The sequence below is a fragment of the Apis cerana genome, linkage group LG10 (assembly GCF_029169275.1).
Source record: "Apis cerana isolate GH-2021 linkage group LG10, AcerK_1.0, whole genome shotgun sequence".
NCBI lineage: Eukaryota > Metazoa > Arthropoda > Insecta > Hymenoptera > Apidae > Apis > Apis cerana.
Window position 1 is genome coordinate 789,642 of NC_083861.1, and position 16,450 is coordinate 806,091.

The 16,450-nt window shown below is 30.9% G+C and overlaps 1 protein-coding gene and 1 long non-coding RNA gene across 5 annotated transcripts in view; both read right to left on the minus strand.

Moving 5' to 3' along the window:
- Positions 1-16,450, minus strand: part of LOC108003750 (bifunctional heparan sulfate N-deacetylase/N-sulfotransferase) — a 395,004-nt gene that overhangs the window by 13,165 nt on the left and 365,389 nt on the right. For all 4 annotated transcript variants that reach the window (XM_062080018.1, XM_062080019.1, XM_062080017.1 and 1 more), the window contains 2 exons: positions 4,240-4,492; positions 683-874 (listed from right to left, as the gene is read on the minus strand). In XM_062080018.1, coding sequence (XP_061936002.1) covers positions 683-874; positions 4,240-4,492 — 445 coding nt within the window. The remainder of the gene's footprint in view (positions 1-682; positions 875-4,239; positions 4,493-16,450) is intronic.
- On the minus strand, positions 10,748-16,320 carry LOC133666740 (uncharacterized). Its single transcript, XR_009831277.1, has 2 exons — positions 13,786-16,320; positions 10,748-12,019 (listed from the first exon to the last, which is right to left on the minus strand). It is a non-coding gene; the product is annotated as an uncharacterized LOC133666740 (long non-coding RNA).

Genomic DNA, 16,450 nt, shown 5'->3' on the forward strand with positions numbered 1-16,450 from the left:
CTTTCCGATTTTTTAATGATTTTTAAATTCGCGATCAAGCAACTTCATACTGTTGCAACTTTTTTTATTTCATTTGATTTTCCGATTATAATATTTAACTGTAATGGAAATAAATTTATGTATTTAACAAAATTACAAAATTTTTTCTTTGATTGGAAAATTGAAAAATCTAGACTTTTTCCCATTTTGCTATCTGATAATTATTTTCCATTGTTCATTGCTAAATAATTGTAATATTATATTTTGATATTTATGTAAATTTTATGAATTTTTAAAATAAGAAAGAATATCTCGGTTACCTAATACCTCGGTTTAAACTTTAAATTAAATCTATTCAAATATACAAAAAATTAAGTGTAAAATCTTGAAGAGGAATTGGAATTTTATGAATGATAAATCTATTCTTTTGTTACTCTGTGGTAAAAATATACGGCGTGAGTAAAATTGCAAACGACGGTTAAAGTCATATTAAAATCCAATTTCAGTTCGGTAATAAGTGGAACACGAGCTAATTTAATTGTCTTGTCTCTCTCTAAAATTTCTGCAATCTACCAGAGATCATATAACTTTAGTTATTCCAAGAGCGGTTCACGTTTCATTACGTAATTAATCCCGGTCCAATTCGAACATACGATGTAGAAAGATATGGGCGAAAAAACACGATGCGATTCGTATGTCTCACCTGAATGACAGTCGCCAGAGGACTTTTATTGGCCGGATAGTCGAGGCTGTCCCGATGTGCCCATGCCAGAGGTTCGTAGGTGCTGTGATTGGCCTGAAAAATGGTCCAGTCACCGCCAGGAAGTGGTCCCCAGGCCGTTTCTCCGGATCTGGTTAATCGGAGGATAGGAGACGCCGCGTTCAGTTGTGCATCCTGAGGAAAGACCGTTCTCATTTTGTCAGCAACTCGAGAACTTGTTGCCTATACGTGAGTAGTTTTCCTGATTTTATTTTTTTTTCTTCTCTCAATTTTAAGAAGAAAGAATAGGGATTGAAAATATTTATAGTATAAAATTTCATTATAAATATTCTGATACCATTTTGTTATGTCAGATTTAAATTATTTTAATATAATCTGTTTTTAAAAAATTTTTGATCATTTATTAAGATTTTTGCTTCGTGTTATATATTTTTAACTATCATTCATTCTTCATGTTCAATTTAATATTCTGTTATTCATATAAAAATTGGTTTTTGTTTTTTGAACATGAAATATATATATCTTTTATTGTTAATATAATATCAAAAAAAAAAAAAAAAATGACAAAGCTAATCTTGTTACAAAAATGTTTCTTCTTACATTTTGTCAAGTTAATATAAAGATCTTTTTGTAATTGTTGCATAGTAATTATATATTTATTAAATGATTAATTAGCTAGATACGTAGCTTTATATATTATTTGATATTATTATTTGATATGAACTTGAAAAAAGAAAAGAAAAGCGTTACGCTTGTCTTCTTTTTATTTTTCTTTATTGATGAAGAGATAAAACTGAAAATGGTAAAATCGATGCGAATACGTTATCTCCGAAAAATTCAAATAATCTATCATATAAATTTTTATTTTTTATTTTCAATAAAATAATTATTTATCTTTTCATTTTTATTGATGTTTACAATGTAATCAATTTGATGTAGAGAGACATATTAAGTTGTTAAAAAATTCAATAATAATTGAAATAATAATTAATAATTTAGTGAAGATTCAAAGATATTATAGAGAGATATTGCTATTTATGTTATTTTTTAATATCGTATTGATATCCCATTCTTTTATAAATTTTAAATGAATTATAATAGTCATTTAGAAAGTATTTAATAATACATATGAATAAAGCCTATTGATAAATCTGATAAAATCTTTAAAAGTTTGTGTATTTTCCTTTATAAACACATTTTTAATTAAAAATATAGATTAATATTAAAGTACCAATAAATAAAACGTGATAGCAAAATTTTGTTAAAATCGCATTAAGTAGATAAGATAATCCGTAAAGTAGAATAAGCATCAGACAACTACATAATCCGTGCGTATCTACTTACGGAAATATATATACGTGTCTGTTAAAATACTTCATTAAAATCGATGCATTTCATTAAATTTTTAAAATACATAGATTTCTACGGATTATTCAAAATTATGAAAGATTGATATTATAATTTTGATTTTTTAAAGGCCGTAGTAGATTACAATTAAAATTTTGTTTATATAAGAAAAATACGTTTAATTCAATATGATTTTAAACTGTGAGAAATAATTATTGTTACTGTTAGAAATAATTATTATCATAAAATATACAATAAAAATTTTTTTAAATTTACGTATATTTCCAATATATACAACTCGTAATTGTTTTATGTTTTTAGTAAAATTTAAAGGCCAGTTCGAAATTTAATTGCAAATTTTACCAAATGTTAATATTACATAGCAAAGCACTTTTTTGATATGAATTCAGAGAATAAAAATATATTAAAATAAAATTTCAGAAGAAGAATCTATTTAAAATAAAATTAAATATAAAATTTATATGTATATCTACAACACATTAGTTGATTAAAAAAAAAAAAAAATTCTGGATATTTGATAACATCATTCAAGAATAAAGAATAGTAATAAAATAATATAATATATATTTTATCATATACATACTATAATGAAAATAAAGAGAGAAAATATAAGAAGAAAATTATTAATATGTATGTATGTATTTTAATAAATAAACGGAAATGTTAATTAATAAAACAACAATTAGCTATTAAATATCGTCCAGACCATTAAATTTTATTAAAAATATGAAATATGCTGAAAATTGTGAAAATGATTCTAATTTTTTTAACCAAGATGTAAATCATTTCATTATAATGATACGTATCTTTAATTAAACAATAGATATCAATTAATTTATTTTGTAATACATTAAACTTTAGAAGATTTCACTTTGTTATAAACTACTACTAATGTGCATATCACTCTATATGTTACAACTTTCAAAGCGAATTCATTTACATAGTTACCATTTTATTTTTTGAAAGCGAAAAAAGAAACAAGGACATGGCACAGATTTACAGTTTTATTCAAGCCAATCAACGCGTGTCACGGTAACGTTGAAAGAAAGGAGCAAAATCGCAGCATATATTGCCTATCGATAATCGTACAGACACGCACGATTTCATGCCGCATGCAAATTGATTCACCGTGGCAACCTTTTCCCGCGAAACTCGATAAACCGTTTGGGGGCACGTTTGTCGTATTGCGAATAACGGTTTCAGGGATCGATGCTTTTATTACGTCGATGCTCTCTCTTTCAAAGTTTTCTGGTTGCAATTTTTCCACGGAATAAACTTGAAGATCGTTTCGTCACAGTAACGGATATTGCCAATACTCGTTTCGCGATTCTGCCCGCTCGTCTCGGACAACAACCACTATTCCGACCCAAAACATTATATGTACTATGACGAAATTTATTTTCTGACAGCCAATAAGAAACCACGGCCATCTCGCGATCTGTGAATGTGTTTCACACTTGAGAAAATTGCTTTTTCTCGATTATGAAATTTCGTTGAGTGTCTCGTTTCGATTGGAAACTTTTTTCAACGCTTAGGACACGCCGTTTAATCTTTGTTTATAATTATAAATTCCAATTTCTTCTTTGTTCGGTCATTTTTTTTTCATTTTAAGATCAACGAGATATTATCATTAGTTGAAATCAGAAAGATATATCTATATTGCGATATTTCTATATTGATTTGTAAATGTAAATATGAGGGAAGGATTCACAGGAGAGGAAAATTCGAAAATGTTATAGGTCCTTACCAAAACAGGTGACTGGTTGACGGGAGTGAGAAAAAGGAAAGCTTCTCCTTGGAATAGGTCGAAAGATGAAAACCGTTAAAGGGAATCCAGCGGGATATTTAACTGTACGTTCAAATATAGATTAATTATTTTGCAAGTCAAAATTATAATTGTTTCATTATCATGCTTGATATTAATTCTTATTGCATCGTATCTATTTACGTTTACGTAATTAACACTAGAATTATCAAATCTTTTAAAATAACTTTAAGATTTTTTTCTTCTTTTTAACAATAAAATGCACGATAACTTTTATCAAATTAATTTTTATATTTTATTCATGTTACTATTCTAGGGTTAATTCTACGCAATATATGATGCAATTACGAATCCATGATATTAATCGCAGTCATTTTTAATATTTAATTTATCTTTTCCAACGAACCTTCAGCCTGAGATTAGTATGCACGAACAAAGGAAAACCCTTTAGTTGCGCACCGACGAGACTTTCCTCGCCGGACGGCGCGAATCCCACGATGCCGACCGAATATTCTCTGCAATATTTATCTAGCAATTCGCGATTCCACTTGTCCATCTGCAGGTACTTGTTCAGATTCTCAAAGATTAAGACACCGTATCGACCTTTGTCCAAGTTTGTCAACACGGGTAGAGACTTGCCAGCCACTTCCAGTTTGTATCTGAAATTATATTTCGTTTATCTTTAATTCGTAATCCATTTTATTGCAAATTTAATTCTCTATATATAACATTCAAGCATATATAAACTTTATAAAAAATTTTTTCAAACAATAAAATTTCTCATTGAAAACTTTCTTTGTCCGCGATTTAAAATAAAAATAATCTCGCGAAATTTATAATCATCGAAATACAATAAACAAGATTCATCACACAACTTCCATTCCATTTTCCATTAACTCTAACGTTAACATTCGTCTCGAATAATCTCGAGAGAATTAATCAACCGGTGGAAAATAAGAATTCGTTTAATCGCGAGATTAAAATTTTTATATATAAAATAAAAGCTGCGAGTGGATCAATGAAAGAAAAAAAAAAATTCGCATTAATATCCGCGTGTCGACGATACTCAAAGGTTTCGGAAAATCACGGATCAACAAGAACGGATCCTCGTTTCAAACTTCTTTCAACGGCTCTTCTTATTTCCCTCGTGAGATTATGCAATAAACCAAGGATCGCCTCGAAGTTAACGTGTTCCTCGAAACGGAATAAACGGTTTCCGGTCCACCCCCTTTATGCCACCCTCTCTTCGATCCGCGTCATCAATTTCATCGGCGTAAACCGTTTCCATCGACGAATATTCAAACGCGAATGTCGATCCGCGCGGGGCAACGGCCTTGCCGATACTCGTTACGGCAATTTCAATCCGCCTCGATGCCTGGTGTATCGGTTATTTAAAACAAGGACAGAGGAAGGAGGAGAAGGGGTAATAAATACGAGGAGAGTGAAAAAAAAAAGGAAAAAAAAAAAAAAAAAAGAAAATGGAATATCGATGGAAAGAAGCGGCGCAACGAGCCAGAATCGTTATTGTTAAACGATAAAACAGGGACACTTTTATCGAAATCCCATTTACGCGACATCTGAAACGATTTCGAGAATAATAAAGCAATTACACGTATAATGTACCTTTACATTTTTGCCGCTGGTTATCTTCGTATCTTTTTTTCCTATTTTTTTTTCTCCTTTCTTTCCCTCTTTCTTTCTTTTTTCGTTCCTTTGCCGTTTTCCTCGATTTTTAATAACATTCGAATCCCATTCCAACCCCGTTCATCTACACGAACGTCGATGTTCCATGCCGATAGAATATCAGAATTTTTATTCGAGCACGCCTGCTTTTTATTCGCGCTGCCGTCCGATAAAACGACTTTATCGTCGAAATAAACCGATGAACCCCCGCCGATCAGGATTTTCCGAGGTGTTTCGCGAAGAATGCGACAGGGGCTTTCGAATTTATTGGCAACGCGTGGGCGACAGTTTACGATAGAACGGTACCATCGATATCAATGATGAATTGCAGAAACGTATGAATTGTACTCGGCTTGACAGACTTAAAAATTATTAGTGATATACAATTATTTCTCGTTAGTCGACGAAACAATTTGATCGATTATTAAAAATATGTATGTATATATATATATATATTTCTTTTAATAAATTTCAAGAATTTAGAGATATGTTTTACACTTAAAATTAAGTTAAAACTTAAATTCTATTAATATTAAAAGAGAAAACTTTAAGACGCTTTGATTCTAAACATATTATATTTTTTCATTCATATCTCATTCTTGACAAATCTCAAATTCCAGTCAAGTAAGAAAAATTTTTAGAACATGGACTCATTTATAATTTCTGCATTGTATTAAGTGTGTTATGAACAACTTGAATCTTTATATCTTGGGTAATCGATTAAGATATTAAGATAAAACAAAAAGTAATTTAAATTATACAATTTTTCCTGATTGAATATTTTTGATGAATAAAATATTTAATTTCTCCTCAAGTTTTTTTTTATAAAAAGTTCAAAGCGTGATTATTGATGATATATCATCATGCAATATATATATATATATAGTAGAGGAAGAAGATAATGTTGAACTTTGAAAGATAAACAAATGCATTCTGATGCATCATTTTAAGGGAAAATGTTCCTTGTTGTTTATCAGAACTCTCGATATTTTGATCGTCGTTTAACAAAAGCGATATCTCTATCCGGTTTGAAACTTGGCATCCATCCAAATTGGCGCCATTACAAGTTATTCTTGAAACGATCTTTCGGAAATATATTTATAATCACATCCTCAATTATTGAGCGTTAAAGAAATTGAAAAAAAATTCTTAATCAACGGATAATTGTAGTTTATATCCCATTCTAATAGTTCCAATAGTTCAAAAACAACCGTCTATCACGTTCGCTGACCGAAGACTCTATCTATGGGATAAGCTAATGTATTATATACTTATGCGATGCGGTAGATAATATAACAAAAAAAAAAAAATACATCTCGAAACAAGCTTATTGTTTCATTAATCAGATTAAACTTAATCGCAAGAAATTCATCTGTAGACCCTGTAATTACTATATACATATATACTATATACAGCTCCTCCCCCTGCATGTCATTCTCCCCCGCAGCGCTCCTAATTAATCTATAAACCTGTTATTAAACCGAGCAAATCAGATTACCATTCATAATATTATCATCAACCTTCTCTCTTACAATCTTCCACCGACTTGTACCACTCCTTTCAAACTTAATCGCGTTAACCTTATCGCTCCACGCTCGTCCATCCAGACGTTTTCCCCATTCACGGTCGGCAATTAACGTTCGAGTAACAGTTTTATAACGAGCCGTTTGCGAGAAACTCGTGAAACTCGTCGTAATTTCGCGCGAATAAGCAGGCCGGACACTACCGATGCGATGCCAAATGCTATCAACAGTTTACGGGGTCGGCGCGTGTTCGCGTGTCATGGAAGAAAATTGCAGTTAACTAATGAATGAATGCCGGATAATTCAGCGTTCGTAATCGGTTCGATAATTGGCAACCGCCCATTAACGACTCAGCCCGACAATTTGCCGAGTTAACGAACTGTCATAACGAACTCCGAACGTGGCTCTTTTGTTCTTGGCCGGCAATTGCCGCGCGAGCCAATTCCTGGACGTATGCTCGAAACGCATGCACCGCCAAACCCTTGCCAGGGTATCCTCCGGGGGAGGGGGGTGGAAAAGAGAGAGGACGAGAGAGGATATTTCAAAGGCGGTGGCAATGGATCGATGGGATCTATCCCCTATTGAAAAACGAAATAGCCGCAATTAGGAGCGTTTCGCGTGGTTTCGCGAGTATCGGCCGGTCAGGATCGACGAAGATTATGGTGATGGCTACTGTACCAGTTATCGAGTGGAATAATTGCTTCCACCTCTTTGAATCGAGGATGGAGAGAGTGGTTGGTGGTGAGTTGATAGGTTGTAAAAGGAACTTACTTTGGCTAGTTTTGATGGATGTTTCGTATCGTTGGCTCTCAGGCAATTGGAAACGGTAATGCGGTCGAACAAGGCAGATCAAGATTTTTAACGGTTTAAGTTAAGAATAGAAATTATTTTAATCGAATTACTTCGATATTTTATTATTCAAAGTATCGGATAATCGATGTAAGATAACTAGTATTAGTATCGAGTGACTTATAAGCATTTTAAGTGAAGTTATTATTCAAAATATTCTGAATTTTAATCAGTTTTTCAAGCTTTTCTTATGAGAAAAATGAAAAAATATAGAATAAAATTTTTTCCAGAATTACCTTTCAAGATTATTGAGTTTGATATCTATTATATATATACAAAATTATGGCTAAAACACGTTTGTGTGAAATGATTTTATTTGTAAAGTATGCAATAGTTTAAGGATTCTAAACGCTAAATTGATCGGTATTTTATTATTAATAATAAAACATTTTATTATTAATAATAAAAATGATATTTTTTTTCTCATACATAATTGCGTTCTTCTATTAATTAGAATATAATTATATGAACAATTAGATGATCTATGTTTCAAATATGTTTTCACAAAATATTGTTTACAAGAGGAATTGGCATTGTAAGAAAAACATATTTTAATCAGAATTATATATATATATAAAAAATTTAATTTTATTTTTCCTTACTTTTTCAAGGATTCTCGCTTGATGTATTATTCGGTTGCATTCTATATAATAAGTCATAAAAATTTTAATTTCGAGAGAATGATAAATAGTGTCTGCGAATGTAATATAAGAAATTTCAATTTTTGAATTCGCTTTATAGAAAATAATTGATAAAAGTGTATATTTTAGTTATTATTTTAATAATGTTAAAAATTTGAAAAATTTGAGGATGGACATAACAAAGTCCTAGAATTCATTTTAGCAATCAAGGTTGTTATTGTTGTTTCAATTATCATTAACAAAATTAATATATAGAAAGCATAATTGAATACCATAAAAACACAAAGAATTCAAATTTTTAACCGTGCAAATTTTAATCTTCGCGAATTTCGTTTAATTTATCCCGTTTCCGGTATAAATTTAATATTTAATTGAATTTATCCATTGCTACTCTTAACGATATTCCATAATTTGTACGTCCCGTGTCTGCGTTATTCAAAGATGGAAATTTTTTTTACATATTCACAAACAATTATTAAGATACCATCCTCATTATTTATTAAATCCTATATTATTTTAAACATTAGCTGGAATTAATTGAATTGAATACACTTATGAGAGAACGGATTAATTAAATTTCTGTTCGAATAATTGAGAGAAAAAAAATCGATATCATGTGACAATCGAATCGAATAAAAAAACTGTTTCAATTAAACATCAAGAATTACGAGGCTCTTATTCGTTTCATCGCATTCTATATTTTAAAACTCGTCTTGTTACTTTTCCATATTTCCGGAAATAAATTACGTTATTACATGTAAATATTTAATCACACAGAATTAATATGTTCTGCATGAATTAAAAATTCATTCTGGAATTGTTGGCGATATCATAATTCTTTCCATTTCCCGATCAACCTATTAATACATTCCATGTGAAATGTTACACATTTTCCGTGATGATTTGAGTGAATCGATAAGCACTTTGTCGAAGTTTCATATTTCTTTCTTGTTAATTGAAACGAATCCAGGTATAAAATCCAAACATTTCATTAAATATTTCATTCTATTCTTTTATCTCTATAAAAGTAATTTCAATGAAAATGAAGATTGGATATAAAAATATAAAAAATATAGTAAAATTGTTTTATTATTGAAATATGTCAATATATATTTTTTTTATTAATTCTTTTTAATAATTTTTTAGAAATTTAATAAATTGAATAATAAATCATATGAAAAAAAAGTAATTAATTGCTGCGATTATTTACGATTACGATTACCTATTAGATCTTGATAAGTGTATCAAAGTCATCATCCTGATAGTGTTACGAAAATTTTATGCTGTTCATTAAAATATTATTAATAAAAACACGTTTCTTAAAAACAGTTTAGTTTCAATTAAAATTATTGTTACAGATACAATTCATCGCGATTTTAGATTAAAACTAGTCCAAACGAAACGAATTGTTATTTAAATTTAAAAAATTTTAAAAAATGAAATTAAGAATTACGAAAATTAATTGATATCAAATAAAAATCTAATTTTCTTCTTCATGATTTATATTGAATTTCGATAAAACGTTTATTATTTAATTATTACTATTAATTTACACTCTTTTTATCCCCAATATTGAATTGTTTATAAAATAGTAAAAAAAAAACTACTCAAGGGAAGATTTTTATTTTTCTTATGAAATTTATGACATTCCAAATATCGATAATTTGATTGGAAAATATATACTATATATATTTACTAGAAACAAGAAGCTTGTTTCAAAATGGTCGCCGATCAAACGATATTCTCTGAGCTCGTGAGATGTTGAAGTCGGTAGGTATATAGTTGAAGAGAGGGCAACATCGGGAGACAATGGTGGCCCCCAAGGAAAAATAATTTACCCCTGGGGGCTTGTTCCAAAGAAGTCGTATTCGCCTCGTAAATTCGGTCCGACGTGTGCCATCCACCCCCTTCCTCCCCCGGCCCACAAGGTTTCCCACAAGTCTGAAAAGCTCGCTCCGCTGGATCGTCCTGGGAAAACAACTTCATAATTTTCGGGAACTTTCTGATTTGGCATGCTTCTGTTACGAAGAACGACGATGAAATTTCTCGAAGCTCCCGTTGTCCTATTTCTTTCCCTAGGTCTTTTGATTGTACGTCGCCGGGAGGAATTTTTTAAATTGATCGTTAGAGTTTGATATGTGACCTGAATATCGCGTTCCTTTCGTTTTTTTTTCCTTTTGTTCTTACAAATTATACGATATTCTTTCCAAAAATATTATGATTGATTATTTTGATTATTTTATTTGGAAAATGTAAACAAATTTACACATAATTTTCTTAAAATATAAAAATCTTAATTAAAAATTATTAAAAAGTATTAAAAAATTACAATTTTCGTGATTTAAAAAAAACTCGTTATAGTGATATAAATTAATTATAAAATTTAAATGAGAAAAGAAATTTTTCTCTGAAAAATAATGAGATATCGATAATAAGATAATTTTTTCTATCTTGAGAAAACTACGTATAAATTATTCTATATACTATCTACTTTTCTTAATATTATTAGAGTTTATTCAACTTTTCAAGTTCATTGCTTACTTCTATTCAACGAATATCGATTTCATACTATTATTTTTAATAGTATCACAATATAGGAGATCTTTCAGAAATTGATTCATAGAATTTGAAATTATAATTTTCGATGATATCTATATTTTATTACACATTCCATATTTTATAATATTTTATTACATATTCCAAGAATCTATATCAATATCTCTTACTATCGTTATCTTTATTCTCGATACTCGATGTTATTATATATATACAGAACATAGAGAACCGCGTTCATGCAATTCTTATCCATTGCTCACTTCCATTCGATGAATATCAATTTTATATTATTAGTTTTAAACAGAAAATGAGATATATCAAAAATTGATTCACAGAATTTGAAAATATAATTTCGACGATATCTATCAATATTACATCACATTTTTTATGAAAGAATTTCATGGTTTGTCATCATCTTTATTCTCGATTCCACGATGTGTTACCACGATGAAGACACGAGTTGAGATTACAGTAGTTCAAGGACTGACAAACAGATCGAAGAAGTGACGGGGAAAGAATCGGCACGATCGTGCAAGGGACTCACTCAAAAGCTAATCCGATTCCGACCGAGCGATTTGAAGCGATTCGAGAGTCGAAGTCTCGCGATTTCCGTACGCGTCTTGAATTTAAACGCGGAATCGACTTGCGAGGGGAGCGTATCTCGTTGTTCCACGATGTTTCCGACAGTCAGAGAATTTCACTGTGTTGTTTCTGTCTGGTATTATGAGGGAATCCTCGTGTTTCTCTTCTTCGGCTCCCTTCTTCTTGGAAAAAGTTTCTTCTCGAAAATAAAGCTTCGAAACGCGCTGCCCTTCGTGCCAGAGTTTTCGTCCAAGATTCGTGAGAGGCATTGATTGTCGTCCGTGGAATATCGAATTAGCTGAAAAGCTTTCATCTGTGCTCGTCTGATCTGTGCTTTTCATCGGATCTGAATCTAATCGAACAAAAGAAGTTGTATTTTCTGATGAAACGAATAATGCCTCCAACTTTTGTTTCTACACTTTTCTCCTATATATTTTTATCTGCTATTTTTATTGAATTTTAATAAAATTCTTGTTCATTTAAATCATTTTGTTTATTTGGTAATTATTTAAAAAAAGATATTTTATCCTTTGATCTTGATGATTTTTTCTAATACCTTATCAAAATCATCACTCTTTATAATAATGTTGGGAAGATTATATTTCAATAGTGATTGTTCAATAGAAACTTGTTAATAAAAACGTTTTATCGAAACAGTTTAGATTAGATTAGATTCAAGTTAGTTTTAATCAAGTTTATTGTTACAGATAATTTGGTTTTAATTTGGTAGCCAGATTAAGGAAATTAATCCAAAAAATTTTTAAATCGACTAGCAGTTAAACGAGTTTTCATTTAATTTCAATGTGAAATTAAACTTGGTATTAACTCTTTGCGCTCGAAACCTTTTTCGCTCAGTCGAACCAACAACCTGAGATTTTCCATATGTTCGATGAATTTCTTACAATTAATTCAAAATGATTTCACGCCTAAATTAACATATAAGACTTTTTGCATTTTAATATTTTATGTATCTTTATATATAAAGAAAAAAAATTTGTCGAGTATTAAACTAAATATCGTTCTGTGTGGTATCGTTGTTTCGTGTGATATTTTATAAAGCGATTGCCAAGATGCATTCTAGATTTATCATTGAGAGTAAATCTTATAATCCTTCTCAACTGCTGTTAACATTACTTCATCTCTATTTTCATCACTGCTTTCCTTTTCTCTATTGCCAATCTTTACGAATAGAAGTAATTTCATCATTTGAAAAATCAAACTCGCTCGAATCATTATTCCATGCTTACAAATCTTAAAAACAAATAAATAATATTGAAAATAATATTCTTATTGCCTTCTATTCTTATTGATTGTCAAGCAATGCCGAAAATACAATCCGACCTGCGATCAAGATCTAATTTGAGATAAGAAAATATATCTATTTAACATTGTATTATTCTACACTTCATAAAATTATACCGAGTAATGAGCTTAGGAATCTATTCATGATATTCTAAAAAAAATAAATAATAAATAAATTATCGCCATTCGAATCCAAATGGTGGCTGAGAATCATCATTCGAGTGCAAAGAATTGATAAATTAATTGATATTAAACAAAAATTTATTTAATTCGTAGTTTCATATTTATATTGGATTAATTGGCTTAATAATTTTTTGATAAATTATAATTGTCAAAATTTTCACAACATTAATCACAATGATAATCTTGATAACATATTACAAAATCATCGAGATCGTTATCTTTTTGTAAATATTATTACTATTTATTTTAATTATGACTTTGAGTCTACATTATTAACGTTTCTACTTCACTCATTATCGATATATTTTCTTCAATTAAAATACTCAATATTTATCTAAAAATTCAATGCTAAAAAAAAACACGGTATTCTAATTAAATATTAAAATTCATAGATCACGAATTCACGAAGTATAAATATATCTTTGAAAAAAATAAATAATCTTAATTAAATATCTTCCACAAATGAATAATGAAAAGCAATATTCTCTTAAACAATACTGATAAATAATGTCGCTTATAGGAAGACGCAAGAATCGTGACGAAAGGAAGAAACATTAATGCAGAGTCCGGAGAATACAGAATGAAATTATTACTGTTCCCTTGAAACTGTTTCCAGTTACGGCGCATATTTACCATGCTTTCGTATTAATAACTAACTGCAGGTGAAAGTAGACAAGTTTGATACAGTTTCAACGTGGCATCGCTAACGAAGTTCTGTGCTTCTCGATCTTCGACCGTCGTCGTCTTCCTCATCGTCGTATTTCAACTTCTCTAGAAAAGGAAAGGGAAACAATTTGTCCGATAGTTTCGCGAACGGTGTTTAACTTGAACATTTTTAACGATCTCCTCCCCGCCGCTCGATTCGAATCGGAGATTTTCCCCTGCAAAAGTTCTTCTTTTCCTCGTTTTCCCTTCAACGAGTCACAACCGAGTCGAATCGATTTACATAAATGAAAAACGGATGGTATGTTTTTGTTGTCGCTCTCTATTTTTCTCGATAAATTTATAATTTTATTGCCTGTCAGGACATTTCCCCTTCCCTCCTTCTCTTTCCAAACAGAACAAGTTCTAATCCACCGATGAAAGAGGAGGAGGAATTAACAAATGGAACGAGTTTGTTATCTTTGATCTTTGAAAGATTGCTAGGTCTTCGGGATAAATCGGAAAAGTTCGAGCGAGATCGGATAAGATCTCGATATTCTCTATTAGAAAGTTTTTAGGTTAGGTTTGGATTAAGTTTCCCACCCGAGATCCCATCTTCGGATTGATTCGGGAAAAATCGGACACGATCGATTCGGAGCTCGAGATCCAATTATTAAAGATGATATATAAGCTTCAAAAAAGTGAGCGATTTAAATCTAAAATTGTAATTCTCGATCCTGAACAGACGCGGAAATAATATCTTGTAACTTTTGAAATATTTTCGAAAGATTAATTCTTCGGTGTAAAGACACTGTTATCAAATGGTGTCAAATGCGACAGAACGTTTCCCGATCGTAAAGCACAAATCCGCGTGATATCCGCGGATCCTGAATAACGGAGGGAAATATAAAAAGTGAGTCGAAGTGCTTAGTTCGTGGAACGATATCTCCTTGCCATTGTCGTTTTCTGTAAAGCCTGGAGAGGGATGAAGTGATAGCGGAAGATTGGTGGGGGTGCGACAGAGGTGGAACAACAATAGTCGAGATAAAGAAAAGCGCACTGGGAGGGCATTCGAGGACCAACGAAAATGTACAAGAGGCTGAACGAATCGGAGAGAAACAGACCGGAGATATCTATAAACGGGTGAGAGAGAGAGAGAGAGAGAAGAGGAGAGGAGAATGTGAAAAAAAGAAATAAGAAGGGAGGGAGACGCGTGAGAGATACAAAAACAAGAGAGATTATGGGGGAATGAAAATTCATCAAAGCAGGAGAGAAAGAAAAGATTCGAAATAGATGCGAAAAATATTGAAAAAAGGATGAAACATGAAATGATATTCATCGGACGAGTCAAAAAACTATTATCTTCTTGACAATTTAATATTGCATTTATATTTTTCTTTTTAAAAATTCTTGAATAAAATCTTTTAATTTTTTTCCAACTAAATTAATTTTTTTTTTAATTCTTGAAATTCAATCCTAATTTTAGATTTGAAATTAGAACTCGAATTAGATTAAATTTAATTTAATTTCGCGAAAGTTAATTCAACAATTCAATTTGTGCAATATTATGCAAATTATTATTCAAAAATATCTTGTTATATTCCTAATAAGATTTAACTGAGATTTTACTGAAAAACTAGTGAATTAATTTTGGCAAATAAGATTATCTCGTCACGATATTCCTTCCAAGATGAAAAAGCGAAAAAATAAGAATCTTGCAAACAAGAAGTTACGAACACTCGAAGCAAAGAATGCTCTTCGAGTCTGGTGGACAAGATGCGGAAATATGATTTTTCCTTGATACTCGGGAATGGTCTCATTCTAGGTCTGGTATCCTTTCGGTGGCCAAGAGGAACGAGTAAGACGGAGGTAAACGAGCATACTCCTCGTCAAGAGGATTTGCAAGAAGAGCAATGCAAAGAGAAGAGGAGAGAGAAAGAAAGAGAAAGATAAAGAGGGAGAGGGAGAAGATACGGGGTAGAAGAGATGCTGCTCTCGGGATAGGATAAAATGCCCGAGATCCTTTTAAAACTCTGACGTATGAAATCCGTGGTGGTGTTGAGAAAGATTCTTGAGAATTTCATCGAGGAAACCGCAGCATCTTTTTACTTCCACCTATTTCGAAGGGAATCGATCTGTCAGCCTTCGCAAAGGAGGATCGTTTCGACGACGTCTTTCGCGGTTCGTAAAGTCCGGCTGGGTAATCTTCGGATGACAGAGAATTCGCTTCGGGGGCACGCCGCGGATGACGTCGACCTCTTCTTAAATTGAAATCGATCAGGTTTGGAAATACTTCGGTCCACTTCTAAACGAAAAGGATAGGGTGTAATACGTATTTTTTGAATTCTATTTATAAGATATGAAAGTTTAGAGGATTTCTGAAGGAATCGTATTGCGAGTATTTGATTGTCTGGCATTTTTGTGAACGATGATACATTTTCATCGAATTATTTTTCTTTTTTTTTTTTATTGAAGTTTAGAAAGATTCAAAAATCTTGTTCGACAACAACACCGTTTTTATTTATAATAAATATTAAATTTTTAAATGCATTGATTAAACAGAAATATTACAATAATAAGCTGAAAGTAATATTTGCAATATTTTGCAAATGTTTATTAATAAATAATTTGTTTCCAATCCTATTAAAATATTGAG